Here is a 15,553-nt window from a genome sequence, read left to right as displayed (position 1 = left end):
GTACAGTTAGAAAACTTCAAACCAAGTCTAAATCAGTGGCTAAGGTAAAACAAGTGCAGGCTGTTGCAGTTGTCTGATATTTTCTTTTTGAAGAATAAAATGTTTCTGTATTGACTTTGTGTTTAACCTGTAACCTGGGCTTTTGCCGGGGCATATGGTGTTTATGTGGGAGGGTTGGAGTCCATTCGCCGTGGACTTTGACCCATTTCTCATTTCAGCCCGTCTTTTATACAAGCAGAATTTTCTGTAAACAGAGCGTGCTTAAACAAGATGTCGTACAGTGTACGGTGCATCTGATTCTGGATTGTGAATAAAACAAACAAGTGGGAAAAACGTTGGTTAAAACTTTGGCTTGCACCGCCTCAAGTTATGACAGGAATGTTATTTGGATATCTATTTCCAGGTCTCGCACTACAAACACAGACAGACCCCATGTTTACCATCAGAAGACAATTTTAGGTCCAATCAGGTGGTTGAAAATGTCTCCAAACTTTCCCAATGTCGGGGATGTGTGCAAGCATGCACATGCATGGTGATTCTCCTCCTCCTCCTCTCTCTATCCTCCCCTCCTCCTTGTGTTTGTTCTCCTTCTTCTTCCTCCTCTTCTTCTTCCTTGGACCTTGTTTGTTGTACAGGGAAATGAACTCCACTGTTTACTCTCAGGGCTGTGTCTGGGCTTGACTGACGAGAACCTGTAGCTGCTCAGGCCGTGTGCTGTCAGACGGCAGCAGAGTGAAGGAATAAACTGCACTTCACTGCTTTACAACTTTGTAGGACAAAGGTGTTGCTGCCAGCAGTGGCCTGTCAAACCAGCCGCTGGTACAACACTCCAAATGGTCCATTCTTAGCAGGGTATTGTTCACTTGTCAACAGGAGCGGTTGTACTTAATGTGTAGAACGATTTTATTTTCTATGAGTTTCCTTCATACGTTGATGACTGTGATATTAAAGTTAATTTCAGTCATTTCAATTCTATTTAAAGAGTCCACATTAAAATATTTTTTAAACTTTCTTAAAATATATATACATTTTTAACAAAGTTTATACAGGTTTATCATTTTCAGTACATTTTCCAGATGTCTGTGTCACCAAAGCTCCATATGTGTATATGTAGACTGAGAGCAATGTGTCTATCTACTGTATGCACCACAAATGGTGGATTTAATTTCTTTTCTTTTTCACATCGGGTTTATAGAATATGTTTGAATATTGTGGTCCATGTCAAAGAACTAAACTGTGTTGCTGCAAAAACTGATGTGAGTGCTTCCTTTTACAATACAGTTTATGAAGCAACAAAAACTGACTCTGATATATTTTATTCTCTCCAGGCTCTGTGTCCTTGTCCAGGACAGCTGTGGCACTTGCAGCCTGGTCCAGCTTCAACCCCTGCCCTGCAAGGACGATGTCCTTCAGTTTTGCCAAAAGTGGCAGGGCAGGACCTGTGTCCTGAGAGGCGTCAAAGTAATGCAGCGGGTCACACGAGAGAAGTAAGACTCAGAGTCTTTCTTTCTACTTTTCACGCCAAACTAGTCTTGTGAGCTTTTCACCCAGTTTTTCCCTCCCCATCCAGGGGTAAACATTCAACCTATGACCACTACTTGCTTGTGATATAGATTTTTGCAGCATGAAATGTTATCTCTTATCTTGGACAACAGCCAAGAGTAAATACCTGTGATAGATGGGTCCTGATATGACAGGCTGTTAAAGTCTAAAGTCAGGGTGGGTGGAAGCACCAAGCTACACTGACATGCATTTTTCCTCCTGCCATATAGAGGTGGTCATAAATCATACTTGCAAACCTGGGAAAACCCATTGTTCGTTATGTACCTTTACTTGCATTTGTAAGTAAACAATAAGCTGAGGTTTTTCTTGGCAGTGGCATTGTTACAGAAGGTGTAAGTGATTAGAGGTTAGTGTAAAGAAAAGGGCACGGTTAGAATTCTTTTGGCCAGTGACGTGAAAAGCAAAAGTGATGTTGATATAACATGGTGTTAAAATACCTTTAAAATATATTTTGATTCCAATATTGGTTGAGTCTCCAGTTAAGGGGTGTGCACACCTTTTTAGCTCAAGGGCCAAAATGGGGTTCAAAATTTGACCTGCGGGAAACCCCAGCGGGCTGTATCTGGCCCACGGGCCATAGTTAGGTCAGGTATGCTCTGTGGCTTCTGCTGCTGTCATTTGTAAACATCAACACCCCCATCCCTGTTGTGGGAGTTGAGTGTTTGTAGCACATCTCACTGTCCTGCCATCAGTAGCAGTATGTTTACATGTAAAGTGATCCGGCGGTGCACACTCTCTGTCCCTCGTGAGTTTCCATAGTCAGGTTCCCAGATTAGAAGCACTGACATTGGTACATTCAGAGCCCGGCCAGGGTATGTTTACATCCTTGGTATTTTCAATACCACCACAGCCTATAATGTCTCCAGGAGATGCATGCGGTCAGACTGATTGATGACCGAGCATCAAGGCTCACACATGGTCTGTCTTATTAGACGGAAGGGAGAAACACGTGGAGCTGGCCCAAGATAAAACTGTCACTCATGTTTTTGTCTACAGGTTCTTAGAAACTACTGGACTTCTGGGCATATCTTAATAACAAATCCGGGCCGTGCTTTGACTTGTCACTGAGACTGGAGAGCATCATAGACCTGCTGACCACTATCTGTTTTTACTGTGTTATTAGGTTGAATGACTGACAGCCACAATAACAGGGACGGTGGCAGAGCTAAGGTGGTCATACTGGGTCTGTGATTGCTTTTTAATGTTGTGTTTTTTAGACTCAATATTATTTATCACACGATGTTCAATGGGTAATAAGAACATCTGTAATTATACTGAACATACAACACAAACAGTTTCAGATGAGGCAGATTTACAGCCAGCCAGACAGAGTGATGGATGACTCTTCAGTTTGTCATCAAGTGACACACCAATGCATGGCTTTTGAACAGATCTATTTACTCCATTATTTCATTTGATTTGGTGTGTAGTCCAAGTGTGTCGACACATACAAAGCACATCAGATTTTTGAATACATTTTTATTCTAAATATTTAATAAGAAAATTCTGTTGTGACCAACTCCCATGGTTTTTATGCTCTTCATCAGCTGGAGACACTAGGTTCTTTGTTTATTAATGATGTCAGAGTGTTATGTGTAATTATAATTAATTACATTAAAATAAAAACATATTGTGGTCTTCATCCACCTGTGTGTTTGACGTGAGTATGACTTGGTTTTGGCTTGACGGTGCACGTTCTTCAAAGTAATTATTTCTATGACCAAATCCTTTGGTCACCTGCTGCTTCTATAAGAACCACGTGATTCTCACAGGAAGTAGCTCGGACCTGCGCCAGCGTAATCTCTAAGGTGTGATTTTGAAGATGAAGATTGAAGCTAGGGGAAAATCCCAATCTGCTCAATGAATCACCGAAACACGTTCATTTACTGAGCTCAGTACCATAAACCAGAGTATGTGGAGCGAGTACTTGACTTGAGTTGTTCTTAGTCATGCTGGAGCCGGCGTCACTGGTCTTGACTGGGCTGCACAACCAGTTCCACACAAAAAGCCCTGTGATTACGGGCTGACTAACAGGTTGTTAACCCCACTGATATGACAGCGCCTACACGCATGAATAAGTGGCTGACACTGACAAGATACCTGCAAGTCATGTGTGTTTCAGGAAGTAGACACTGAAACTGAGGACTGAGATACTATTGTCTACTATGTATTATTCATACATATGTATTAGCTCTTCCTACAGGAAATACCGCGGCATCATCACAGGTTCAATATGTGATTTTTTTTCACCTGTGACTTTTGCACCACTGTGACTGTGATGATATCTTTGAAATAGGGTGTGATATTTTGCCTGTGAACACTGTCACCTGTATCTGCCCTGCCAGCCCCAGCATGCTCTCTGGTAATTCTACTAGATGTTGGAACAAGTGCCATCCTTACCGATTCATGTTACAGTGGAAGTGAAACTGGTTTTCAAAGCTGCAAATCTTCTTCCTACTCTTCCTTTATTCAACAGTGTCTCCTTTATTCCACCTCTCCTCCTCTTTACTTTAGTTTTCTCCCTCAGCTAATGGTACCTAGCAGCATGAGACTTATAGAATTTTTAGTTTGTAGCTTGTACATGCTACAAGTTCAACCACGAACTTCTACTTTACATACAGTCTTAACGGTGCCTCCAGGGCTTTAGTTCAGATTTGGCACAGACTCCTATTCCAACTCAAATACAAACTGATTAGGTTTTTGTGGCCAAAGTTCAGAGTCAGTATGACCTGGTGAAACTTTACTCTACCCTTGTGAATGAGAAGAAAAAAAAACTCAATGAACATAAAATGGTCAAGGGTTAAGCTAGCTGTCACCTTAAAACTTAAAACTATTTTTTGGCTTCAGGAACGTTAAATGACAAACATGTGTAAGAAGTCCAGTGGGAAGATTGTGTCAAATTATACAGCGTTGGTCAGCACAGGCATATAAATGTGGGCTAATAATTCTACTTTGTGTCGGTGTCACAGGCGCAGCAGGCTTTTCAGCTTGATTGACAGTCTGTGGCCTCCACTGCTGCCTCTGAGAGATCCTGGAAACACACCAAGCACGTCCACTGTAAGAGAAAGAGAAAAGTGTTTCTTCACTAAGTGGGGCCTTGGCTCAAGGAATATAACATAAAATTAACTTTTGGTACCATTTGTTTGGCTGATTTTTTTGTTGTTTTTTTTTTTTTTTTACTTATATTCCCATATTTCTCTAGTTACTGGTCAAAGATATTTGAACTTTTGACAGAACAGATATGTATGGTGTCAAATTTGGCAGGCCATAAGTGATGAAATTTATGACAGATGCTGCAGGCCTTAAAAAATAAAATTGACATTTTGGACCTAATATAGAGCTTGATAAAGCATACTGGATATTCACTCAACATCAATTATAAAAAAAAATAAAAATTGCATACACTATCAAAATCGCAGTAGAAAATGATTGTGCCTAGAGAGAGTTATGTTTTAATTTATTTATATAAGAATTGGACACGGTTTCTAAAATCTGTATACCTTCTGGTTAACATGGAACATATTTAAATGTTTACAGGAAAGCAGAGCTGCAGCTCCAGCTCCGAGCTTCTGCTACCTTCTCTCAGGTCAGGAAACCTCTATTGAACCCACGGAGGGGCAGAGTTCGTCCAAGCTCTACATTCCCCCCAGGATACAGACCTTACGAGAGATACTACAGGTGAACATTTTCTCACAGCACACAAGCTTACATTCAAAACTTCCAAGATGACGATAGCTTATCTTCAGCATATGGATATTGAACTTTTTTTTTTTTTTTTAGGGTGAGAAGCCTGGTCGTTGCAGCTTCGTTGCCACAGTGATATACAAGAAGCTTCAGGTATTTTGTGGGGGGGCTTTGTCTTAAACCTGATTTAATCTGAGCAACAGAATAAACATTCTGTGTTCTGGAGCTGCTTCACAGTTCATTTTAACCAACAAACTGATAAGATTACAGCTCTGACGTTACGCGGTACGCGTATCACTGTGCGTAAGACAATCTGTGTCAGGCTCGGCTGCTCCTCCCCATTGATTGGTTCAACCTTTAAACTTTGACCAGAATGAGATAGTGGCTCAGAACGTTGTGGACTTTGGCACCAGCTCACTCCACTGAAAAGCAAATACCCTGTGTTGAAGGTGTTATTGTAGTCCAGCAGTGTGTGCAGCTATTTGCACACAGTGTGACTAATCTTATCAGAGCTGTTTTGCAGAAATCACAGTGCATCTAATTTTTATTTATGAGATTTCATTATGTAATGGTCACTTAACACGGGCACATTCTGGGTCATTCTTTCTCAGTCAGTGTTTTGTTTTGTTTTTTTCTGTGTCTGTGCGTGCTGTTTGTTTTCAGCATCAGAGCTGTGGTGTAGGCCAGGGCGAGGTTTGGTTAGTGCTGACAGACCCGAGTCTTCAGGAGGAGCAGCCTGAGAAGGGTTGCAGGCGAACAGTTGCCATGTGTGTGAGCACCTCCTGCGTGCTCACTTCCTCTGTCCTCGAGGCACTTCACTCCCCCGCTGCCTGTCACATGTCGTTCAGAGATGCCATCAAGGAACATGGTAACATATCAAACCACATTCAACGTTTAATGTCAAACACACCTTTCCACGAAGTGCCTTGACCTGGTTATAATGATGTAACAGGATCACTTAAAATGGTGCTGCGACTACTTCAATAGGAATAAGTTCTGTTTCAGTTAGGGCCATCAAGCAATTCATGCTTTCTATAATGATTAATTGTGACTATAATAATCACTATTAAGTGTATGTTGCATCTTACAGTACAATCCTTAGTCTGCAAATACCTGTAATGCATCATATCCATCATGGTAACAATACAGTTTTTGAAGCCATAGATTACGGCAAAGTACAACTAACAAGTAACTATGCAGCAAGTATGTATTGACAACAATAGTACTACAGAACAAACACGGATAGAAAGACTTAAATTAGTAGAGAGACTGAACACTGATTAAACCACATCATTAAAGAAGTAATCTTTTTTTATATTCAGTGTAAAAATAAACTGGACATTAAAAAACACACTGTAAAGCAGGGGGTGACAACATCTTTCTTTGCGGCTGCTTTTCTTTATTTGCAAATGGCACTTTTGTCAATGCAGTGGGAATGTAGCGAGGATTTATCATCTCAGAAAGACAAAGAGCCAATACATAAATCAAAATCATCAAAAGAACGGCTCTAAAGTTTTGAATTATCCAAACAGAGCCCCGATCTGGATCTGATCAGAAGTCATTGGTGGGAAAAGGGCTGTGTGAGAGATGACCTCACAAGCTGATCTGACTGATTTGGGGTGTTTTAGTGTGTAAGGGTGGGCAAATATTACCAGGTTTAGGATGCACACCCTCTCACTGAAGATAGAAAAGGTTCTGCAGTTGAAAATATTGAATGATTTTTTATTTTTTTTAAAAAAGTCATTTTACAGTGGGGTGTAGAGGTTTATATTCACTGTAGTTTTTCTTTTCCTTCACAGATCTGTTCCAAATTCTCTCACTTGGCTCTTTTTCTTTTGTTATTTAAACTGCCACATAGAGGGTATTCCATTTCTTTTGGCCAACGATGGATAGTGGTCATCTGGCCTTCCAAAGCGCTTTCAGCCTAAGACTCTGGAGTAGGAATATTCCCAGGATGCTTTTAAAAAAAAGAGTAATATAAATATTTAAACCTCTAGTAGGGGTAAGACTACAGGGGGTAATTGGGAATGGGCCCTAGTCCTGCTGTCCACACCCTTGGGTTTAGAGCCCTCCAAATGTTCACCAGATAAATCTGAGGGGGGTCATGAGATGATTAATGATGTAGTAAAGAAAATGAAAAGCAGCTGCGTGACATAAATGTGTTATTTCTCTCTGTAACCTTTGTGTTTTTTTTTTGTTAAAAAATCGGATCATTTGAACAGCTTGAAATGAAACACTGCGAGGAGAGCGTGTTATCGCCCAACCTGTGGTGAGCAACAACAAAAAAAAGGCCACACAGAATCAGCTGCATAAGAACCGCATGTATATATATCAAAACAACTGGCAGGTAAATAAAAAACAATCGCAAAAATCAATATTGTGTTAGAAACATTTGGACGACTACAGGGTTTCAGTAAAACTACCCCTGTGTTTGGACCTGCCGGGCGAGAACACAGGCTGATTGTTGTCATCCACATCTTGAACTCCAATTGAAAAGCACTACTGTCCATTTGGCAATTTAACAGTTTACACAATGGAGATTAAACCCGTGGTTTACAGTGGTTTTGTGGTTCCTCACAAAAAGTTGGGCTGAAAGGGGGCCTTTGTCATGTCTCAGATGTCTCTACAGAGACATTTCTCCTCTTAACTCCTCACATGGTTTTGTTTAAAAAGCAGTCCAGGCCCAAGAGGTAAAGTTATCCAGTTTTTCAGGAAAAACGGGCCAAATCCTGGGAAAACTCCAAATGAAAGAGGCGATACACATTTATGTTCCAAGTCCTGAGACAGGAGAAAGAACCTATATATATAAATACATATATATATATTAATCCCTCAGGAGTTCCCTTTGGGAAATTTAGGGATATATTTTAGGAATATATATAGAAATGCATGTGTAGAGAGTATCTCTGTATTTAAACTCCATTAATGTAAGTTCTACAAATAAAGAAGGCGTTATCAGGAGTGTTGCGTTAAGTATCCCTTTCACTGTTAAAAAAATGCAATTATTGAACTTATTGATTTAAATATTATTTTTGTTCTTCCTTTTTATTCGCCCATATGTATCTGTTTCACCAAAGCACATAAAAAAGTGCTAAAAAAGCTGTTCATTTTAGAAGCAATTTCAGCGGTCAGTGTCTTAAGAAATCTGAGTTTAGAAAAGGCTGTGGGTTTTGGGGAAGTTTCAGCTGTACTCTGTGTTCCTCTGGAGACACACACTAGACTGTTGATTGTTTATACATATTTACTTTTCCTCCCAACGTCCAGGCGTCCTCCTGTGTGCAGAGCTGTCTGTTGTCGAGCTCTTCTCTGCGGAGCCTGATTCCAGCCTTGAGCCCACAGCGAGGCCAGAGGAGCCGCCGCAGTTGTTGACCCGACTCCAGCCGAAGTCCCTCCCCCAACCTGTGAAACTGGATCCATTGAGTCTGGAGACCACACCCCACTCCCTCTGCACTCTCACAGGTCAGTTTCTCTCACTCACACACTCTCACTATGTCTTGCAGTGATTTGTGCAGAACAGGCAGTTTGTTCTTTTCTCAGGGAAGGAAAACAGCTTTTTCTCATGTATGACTTTAACAACTCAGCCACAGGCTTTGATGTTGGCTGCTGTCGTCTGTTTCTTATTCCCCGTCCCCAGGATGCCATTGTTTAGATCTGTAGGACACAAGCGCCTGTGAAATATTGATGGACTCACGTCAAATCCTGTATCATCTAGAGTAGAAATGACTTCCCTGCATACTTAAAAATCCAGGGTAGTGTAGTGTAAACAAAATATAAGGTTGTGTGAACGTCTGACACATTATTTAGGTCTGACTTGATTCTCAACATTTTAAAAGACTTGAAAAGAAAAGAAAGTGTCTTCAGTCAAACAATGGCCTGCATCTGTCCACTTGGTGTTGCAGTTGAGGGCAAAGATCAAACTGTGAACTCCTTTGGTTTTGGCCCCCCTGGCTGTAACTGTTTGGTCAGGTGGCTGAGGGGAAAAAAAACGAAACAAACATATTGTCTCCTGTACTTGCGTGCAAATAGTATCTTCTGCAAATAACCAGTATAAAAAAAGGGCTCAGACCACAGAATTTGAGAACCATTTATCAGTGATTCATTGAGTGTCATATTTAAAGTCTGCATTTTTGTTGATGCAGCAGTAGTGCTAGTTGTCAAGACAGACTGAGTTGAAGAAGGGAGTAAGATATGTGCAGCATTCATCACCGCAATCTCAGATAAAACCCAAAGGGATGTGTCTGTCTCCTACACACTGTCACACATGCACGTACGTCTTAACCAGTGTGTGCAGCGGGTTTTTTTATTTTTCCAGTTCAGTCTTCAGTTTAACGTCAGTATGTTTAAGCTTGATTAGAGCTGAGTACAACATAGTTTAACTAAAAAATTACAATTATTCAGATTACAATTTGTAAAGGAATTTACCAGAATTTGCTGAAATATGCATGCTTATAATAATATCACAGGAGCTGTGCAACATGAACTGATTCTTTGAGCAGACAATTGTACATTTTCTCTCTGTTAGTAGTGACTAAGGACACTAAAGGTACGTGATACCGTGTTTTGTGATTACACACGGTCAACAGACAATGTTGGTGATCATTCCCACTGAACTAGTGCATTCACAAACAGTGGGATAATATAATATTTGGACCAAACTGAGTCTCTTACCCAGATGTGTAAAATGGCCTAAATTCCCCAGAAAGTCCCAGAGGTGATTCTGAGTGTACTGTCTGCAGGGGTGATAGTCGGTGTGGACGAGAACACAGCTTATTCCTGGCCCGTCTGCAGTTTCTGTGGAAGCGATGACTTACAGACCGCAGCAGAAAGACAGTGAGTCTCTCACACAGTCACATTAGCTAAAAGTTATTTTTCTTAGAAATCCAAACCTAATGTCATCCATTTCTGTCCACAGTCAGAGCTTCTACTGTGTCTCCTGTAAGACAACAGTGGACAAGCCAGACATGAGGATTCAGCTGGAGGTGTTTCTCAGCTCTTCAATAAACAATTGCACTTTAAAAGTTAAGGTGAGACTTTGACGGTTTAATGAAAAACAAATTAGTTAAGTTTAACAAAAACTGGCAAGCTCTTCAATCAGTCAACAGCAGTCTGACTTATATTGTGAAGAATATCTCAGTAGTTTAAGGTGAGTAGCTGTCATCACTTGTACTGTATATCTGTGTTTTCTAAATGCAACACATAGTGGCGTTTGTTTAGATTGGAAGCAAGGGAGCAGCTGGTTTAGCTCCAACCAAAAGATAACATAATCCATCCAGAACACTCTCCGCTGACTTTTGATTCAAAAGAAAAATGTGATATTTTCATATATGATTGCGCTTTATATGTAATTGACAGATTCAGTGAAATAACCTGGAATTAACTTTTCTCGCAGTTTTTTTTTTGCTTTGTTTGTTTTGCGTTAAAGAGAGAAAAAAATCAAATCTGATCTGTAAGATTTGGAGGAGTCTGTCAAACAGTGGCGCCGTTCCAGCCCTTCACTGCGTTAACACAAATCTAAACTAACAGCTGAGCTCTCTTTCGATCAGATTTACAGGACAGACATGAGAGTCGTGTCATTTCTCTTACCTAACGCTCTGACTCTGTGAGCTTTAATCACAGCGCATCAAGCTCAGGTTTGACCTGGTTAAAACCTGCTCAAGTGTCCTTGAACACAACACTGAATCTTCTCTTGTTCACCGTCTTGATCTGCTGTCGAGATTCTGCAGACTTTTATTGAGTTGTAAAGATAAAAGTCATATTCTGCTCATTACAACCTGGAGGGGGGGAAGCTTCATTGTATTGATAACCAGCAGGTGGTGTTGCTCTGATAGAAATCCTGGTATAAGTCTGTAATAAAAGATGTAAACTGATAAAACGTCAGATAAATCTATCAGTGTGGAGACAGGTTTTTGACCCCTCCTGTCAGTGTTTCCGTCCACACAGAGCACAGCCTGATTAGTTCAGTGATTTTAACAATTATTTACAACATTGACGCCCTCCACACTTTTTTTATTTTGCTCCACAGCTGCAGAAAAAGACAATCCTGTCCATTCTGAACACAGCAGCACTGGAGGGCGATGAGGTAGGCCGACTTTTACACACCGTTACATAACACCAGGCAGAGCCGCACGGTGCATTGATCTTCTGTCAATATGTTCTGAAAGGAAAGTCATCTGTACGTGTCACCCTGATAAAGATCTGTTCTCTGTCATACCAAAAACATTTCTGAGTCATGCTGGCCATTGAAGAAATCTGCTGCCAAGCTGCAGATACAATCTTCAAATGCTAAGATATTTTAGCAGCTTGTTGTGCTGTTCACATAGTTTGAATGTCGTAGTACAGTGGTTCACAAAGTTCAGGGGGTTTAAAATGTTTAATGTGATTATTCACAGGGGAGGTGTGGACAAATGATGAGAATAAATGGTGATTAATCATGATTTGTCAAGCTAATTCAACATTCCTAAATATGACAAAACATATTTTTCTTTTGTAACTGCTGCCACTGTCTTGGCATGAAGCGAAAGTGAAGATGCGCTGCAGTGTTACGGTGCTGAGCTCCTACTGGTCTCTGGAGCTGTACTTCTCCAACAGTGTCACTTCATAAATTACTCAGTTTTTTTTTTTCACAAAAACCAACAAATTTACATCATTACCTCAAATAAATGTCAAACAGTCACCTAATTTAATAAGCTTTTTAAACACTAGAATTTCCAAACAGTTAGTTCAAGTGCTCACAAAACATACATGCACAACTATGGCTACAGTAAAGGCTACAGATTCCATTCACATCAGATTGGATGATATGCATTCATAACACCATGTGTCCTGCAGTACCAACAGCAGGAGGTTCGTCTACAGCAAATGTCTATTAACATTTACTTGAAAGAATGAAAATGTTTGATGGCTACGTGAATTTGAAATTTCAGTGCCTCTGTACTGACCACAGCTAAATGTTAGATCTGTTTTGTGGGCCGTGCTGAACTTTCAGAAATGACTTGAAAGTTGTGATCAGTGATATGTCCACGCACAGACCTGAAATGATTAAATCTGAGGCAAATCATCAACATGTGCAGTTGATCGTTTTTCATTCTTAGATGAATAAATATTTTTTCGTTACAGCTCTGATCTATTGACATCATTAGAACTGGCCTCAGGTCCAGCCAGAGCTGCAGGAGAGATGATATTTTCAATTGTCCAAGAGAAGAAAACATACACTTGCATGGTTCCTGTGTCCTGTGCAGTACCCTTCTGATACACTGTGTGTCTCAGTTCCCAGGTTACGATGTGGAGAATGTCCTGGGAAAGGAGGTGGGCCCCATCACTGTTTACGTCCGAATCATCACCAGCAAACCTGCCCCCTGGATTGGCCTGGAAGAGATCTGCCTCTAATGGCTGTCAGAACTAGTAGTTAGTGATATCAGACCTTTGGCCCACTGAGGAGCTGCATGCACACTAGGTCTTGGTCTGAGCCAGTTTCAGTTCAACCCCCCTCCCCCCCACATCCCCAGTGAAGGCCTCCCTTACAGCTCAGGGCTGTTGCTGAAGTCAACGGGCCGCATGCAGAGAGACAAGTTCTTGTTTGTGTTAATGATATGTGATCCTGAGCAGCAGGAACTGACAGGCCCCAGGGTAGACCTGTGGCATGCAGTCCTGTCAAAGCAGCCCACGTGGTCCATCAGCCTGGACCTGACGTTAAAACACAGGCTTCTGGGTTCCAACCACATTGTGATGTTGATCTGAACTCATGTTCTACTTCTGTATTTGAGGTCACTGTGTACATAAAACCGTTTCTTTGCTGACTTAAACATTTCTGCTTCCTGAGATACTTCTTCTTCGAGTTGTACGTGCAAAGACTACTCACAGACAATACGTGCGTCTTTTTCAATCATTTTTTTTATTATAGATTCCATTAACAAACTATGCATTTTCATGGTTTCATACAAACTATATAAAAGATCATGCTCTGGCTCTGTTTATACAAAGTTTTTGGAATTATAAAAATGTACCATATCACATATATCATCATGTCATATAAATGCAGTGGTAAAATAATTTAATACAAAGGAAATCCCACAAAAATATGGCAGCAACATCATATATTTTCCAGTGCCATTATGGTAAGCTTAAAATACATCTGGTACAGATGGTAAGTTAAAAAAAGTCTCTGAGGTATGTCTTCTAGTAAAAGCGCAGTTAGTTCACAGAAAATGTGTTTGTGTGTCACCGGCTCTCCACACTCGTGGACAGAGCTGCAAAGGAGGAGTTGGGCATCTGCTTAAAGAAATCTCTGAGGCCGGACAGCTCTCTGGTCAGCTGCTCGATGGTTTTGTGGAGCTTGTCGTTCTCGGAACTCAGTTCAAGCAACTTCTGCTGCATCTCCAGGTTGCGCCTCTTGGCTTTGTCCCTGCTTTTCCTCACTGCAATGTTATTCCTCTCTCGCCTCTGTCGGTACTCCATGCTGTACCTATCCACCGACTTTTTGCCCTTCTCCCTGCCGCTCATCTTCCTCGGGGATGACTTGGCGGAGCTGACCTGGGAGACTGGCTCTGGAGTGGTCGGAGGAGTCGGCTGTCCCGTTGGGAGGCTGACGGAGGTCTCGGCGCAGTTCTTGATCTGAGAGGGCAGGGAGGAGGACATGTCGCTGTCGCTCCAGTCAGGCTCCTGCTTGATGGGAGCAGTGAACGGAGCCTTGTCCAGCTCTCTGTCCATCCTCCTGTCCGCTGTGTAGGCTGCAGCTGTCAGCTGCTGCTGATGCTGGAGGCTGGCGGGTATGACGGAGCTCTGCATGTTGTAGTAATCCTGCTTCTCCTGCTTCACGCTGTTGAACAGGTCGAGGAAGAGCTCGTCGTTGCACAGCTCCAGGTTCGGCACGGCTGTCATGGACTCTATGTACTGGCTGAAGTCGATGGCGGTCTCGTCGTCGTACATGGCCGGAGCGTTGTTGAGCTCCACCATGGTGCCGCCGTCCGCCGCCCCATCGCCTCTGTTTCCCGGCTTGCAGAGCCCGTGATGCGGCCCTGCCACCTTGGTGCACTCGTAGAAGTTAGCGGGCTCCATGGACCAGCTCATGTTGCATTGTGGAGACACGCAGTGAAAGTCCTGGCTGTATATGTCACACATGAACTCTGCTGGCTCGTCCACGTGGTGTTGTGAGAGGCAAATGAAGGTGTGCGTGAGTGGGTTGAGGCTGATCGCAGGACAGTTGACAGCTGTCAGTGCTACACCGTGGCTTCTCTGTCTCTATAGTCTCTGTGTTGTCTTCAGTCTAAACACTGATCCAAGATCTGGCGCTTGTCAGTCTACTGTCACGGTACTCTCACACTTGTTGTCACTCATCTGAGGAGTCTGAATTTTCGCACACTGTTTTGTATCGTTTCCCTTCTCTGACGTCACCCGTGCCGCCCTCCCAGGAGCCAGTCAAGAACAGACAGTGGTCACGTGGTTTCCCTTCACTTCCCATTTGAAGACGGAGGGGGGCGTGTTGCCACTGCCGCCCACTCTTTACTATGACTGTATGAATGGTCCACACTTGTTTACACACTGTAGACTCTGCTCTGGATGTTTGGGATCGACTTTAAATTATCGCTCTATAAATGTGTGGTGGGTGCATGAAGCATCTGGAAACAGAGCACCTTTATGTGCCTAATGGGTTTAAAGTATAGAAATGTATTTGTGGGGTTTAATCCAACAGGGTCAAACCTCAGGTGTTGACTTTTATGCTGCAAGACACTTTCTTTAAGCCTAGTTGTTTAAGTAAAGGGGGGTGCAGACTTTTTTCTGGGGGTCAGGCTAGGTAACTACCTGTAAGCCACCTGTGATACCTAAAGGTACACTGTGTAGAATTTGGAACATTATCCCTACTGGTGACATTCCATGTTGTGGTTCAGTATCAGTATCACCTCACTAAGGGCAAATATATAAAGGCTTTTTGTAATCACGAAAACAAAAAGTATTTAGTTTTAGGCATAGACTGTTAATAGGAACCGGATGGAGCTGTCTGACGGTTTCTGAAGATACAACAGCAGAAGTACTCTGCTGGTTGACATGTAACTAGGTATGAATGAGAGTCTGAAACTAACCAGGGTATCCACCCTCGCCCTCAGCCAACCTCCTCTTCCGCCAGAGACCCTGAAAAGGATTAATCAGCATAAGATGAAGTCACAAGCATCAGTAAAATAACATGAAGAAACAACATAGAAAATATTACATAACATTTGTCAAGACTTTGATAATGAACCAATAATTTCAATCACATGTTCCACGTCATGTAAAATGTGATGCATGGAGAAAAGAACAGTAAATAGATGAC

General features: G+C 41.9%; 2 protein-coding genes across 2 annotated transcripts in view; one reads left to right on the top strand and one right to left on the bottom strand.

The window, feature by feature from the left end:
- The window catches only part of spidr (scaffold protein involved in DNA repair), a 31,001-nt gene extending 17,952 nt beyond the window's left edge, over window positions 1-13,049 (top strand). Inside the window, exons 11-20 of the mRNA XM_008334328.3 lie at window positions 1,329-1,487; window positions 4,533-4,620; window positions 5,101-5,241; window positions 5,344-5,400; window positions 5,911-6,115; window positions 8,512-8,706; window positions 9,984-10,077; window positions 10,160-10,271; window positions 11,270-11,326; window positions 12,514-13,049. Coding sequence (XP_008332550.1) covers window positions 1,329-1,487; window positions 4,533-4,620; window positions 5,101-5,241; window positions 5,344-5,400; window positions 5,911-6,115; window positions 8,512-8,706; window positions 9,984-10,077; window positions 10,160-10,271; window positions 11,270-11,326; window positions 12,514-12,633 — 1,228 coding nt within the window. The 3' untranslated portion in view covers window positions 12,634-13,049. The remainder of the gene's footprint in view (window positions 1-1,328; window positions 1,488-4,532; window positions 4,621-5,100; window positions 5,242-5,343; window positions 5,401-5,910; window positions 6,116-8,511; window positions 8,707-9,983; window positions 10,078-10,159; window positions 10,272-11,269; window positions 11,327-12,513) is intronic.
- A 72-nt stretch (window positions 13,050-13,121) lies between these two features.
- On the bottom strand, window positions 13,122-14,603 carry cebpd (CCAAT enhancer binding protein delta). The gene has a single exon (XM_008334327.3). It carries the CDS (start codon window positions 14,362-14,364, stop codon window positions 13,465-13,467), a length of 900 nt encoding a protein of 299 aa, XP_008332549.1. The 5' UTR covers window positions 14,365-14,603; the 3' UTR covers window positions 13,122-13,464.
- Between the last annotated feature and the right edge of the window lie 950 nt (window positions 14,604-15,553).

This window comes from Cynoglossus semilaevis, chromosome 20, assembly GCF_000523025.1.
Source record: "Cynoglossus semilaevis isolate Cse_v1.0 chromosome 20, Cse_v1.0, whole genome shotgun sequence".
Lineage (NCBI taxonomy): Eukaryota > Metazoa > Chordata > Actinopteri > Pleuronectiformes > Cynoglossidae > Cynoglossus > Cynoglossus semilaevis.
This window is presented reverse-complemented; position numbering and strand designations above follow the sequence as displayed.

Bases quoted from the DNA above. Each gene is read 5' to 3' on its own strand.
- cebpd (XM_008334327.3), bottom strand. From the start codon at position 14,364: ATGTGTGACATATACAGCCAGGACTTTCACTGCGTGTCTCCACAATGC.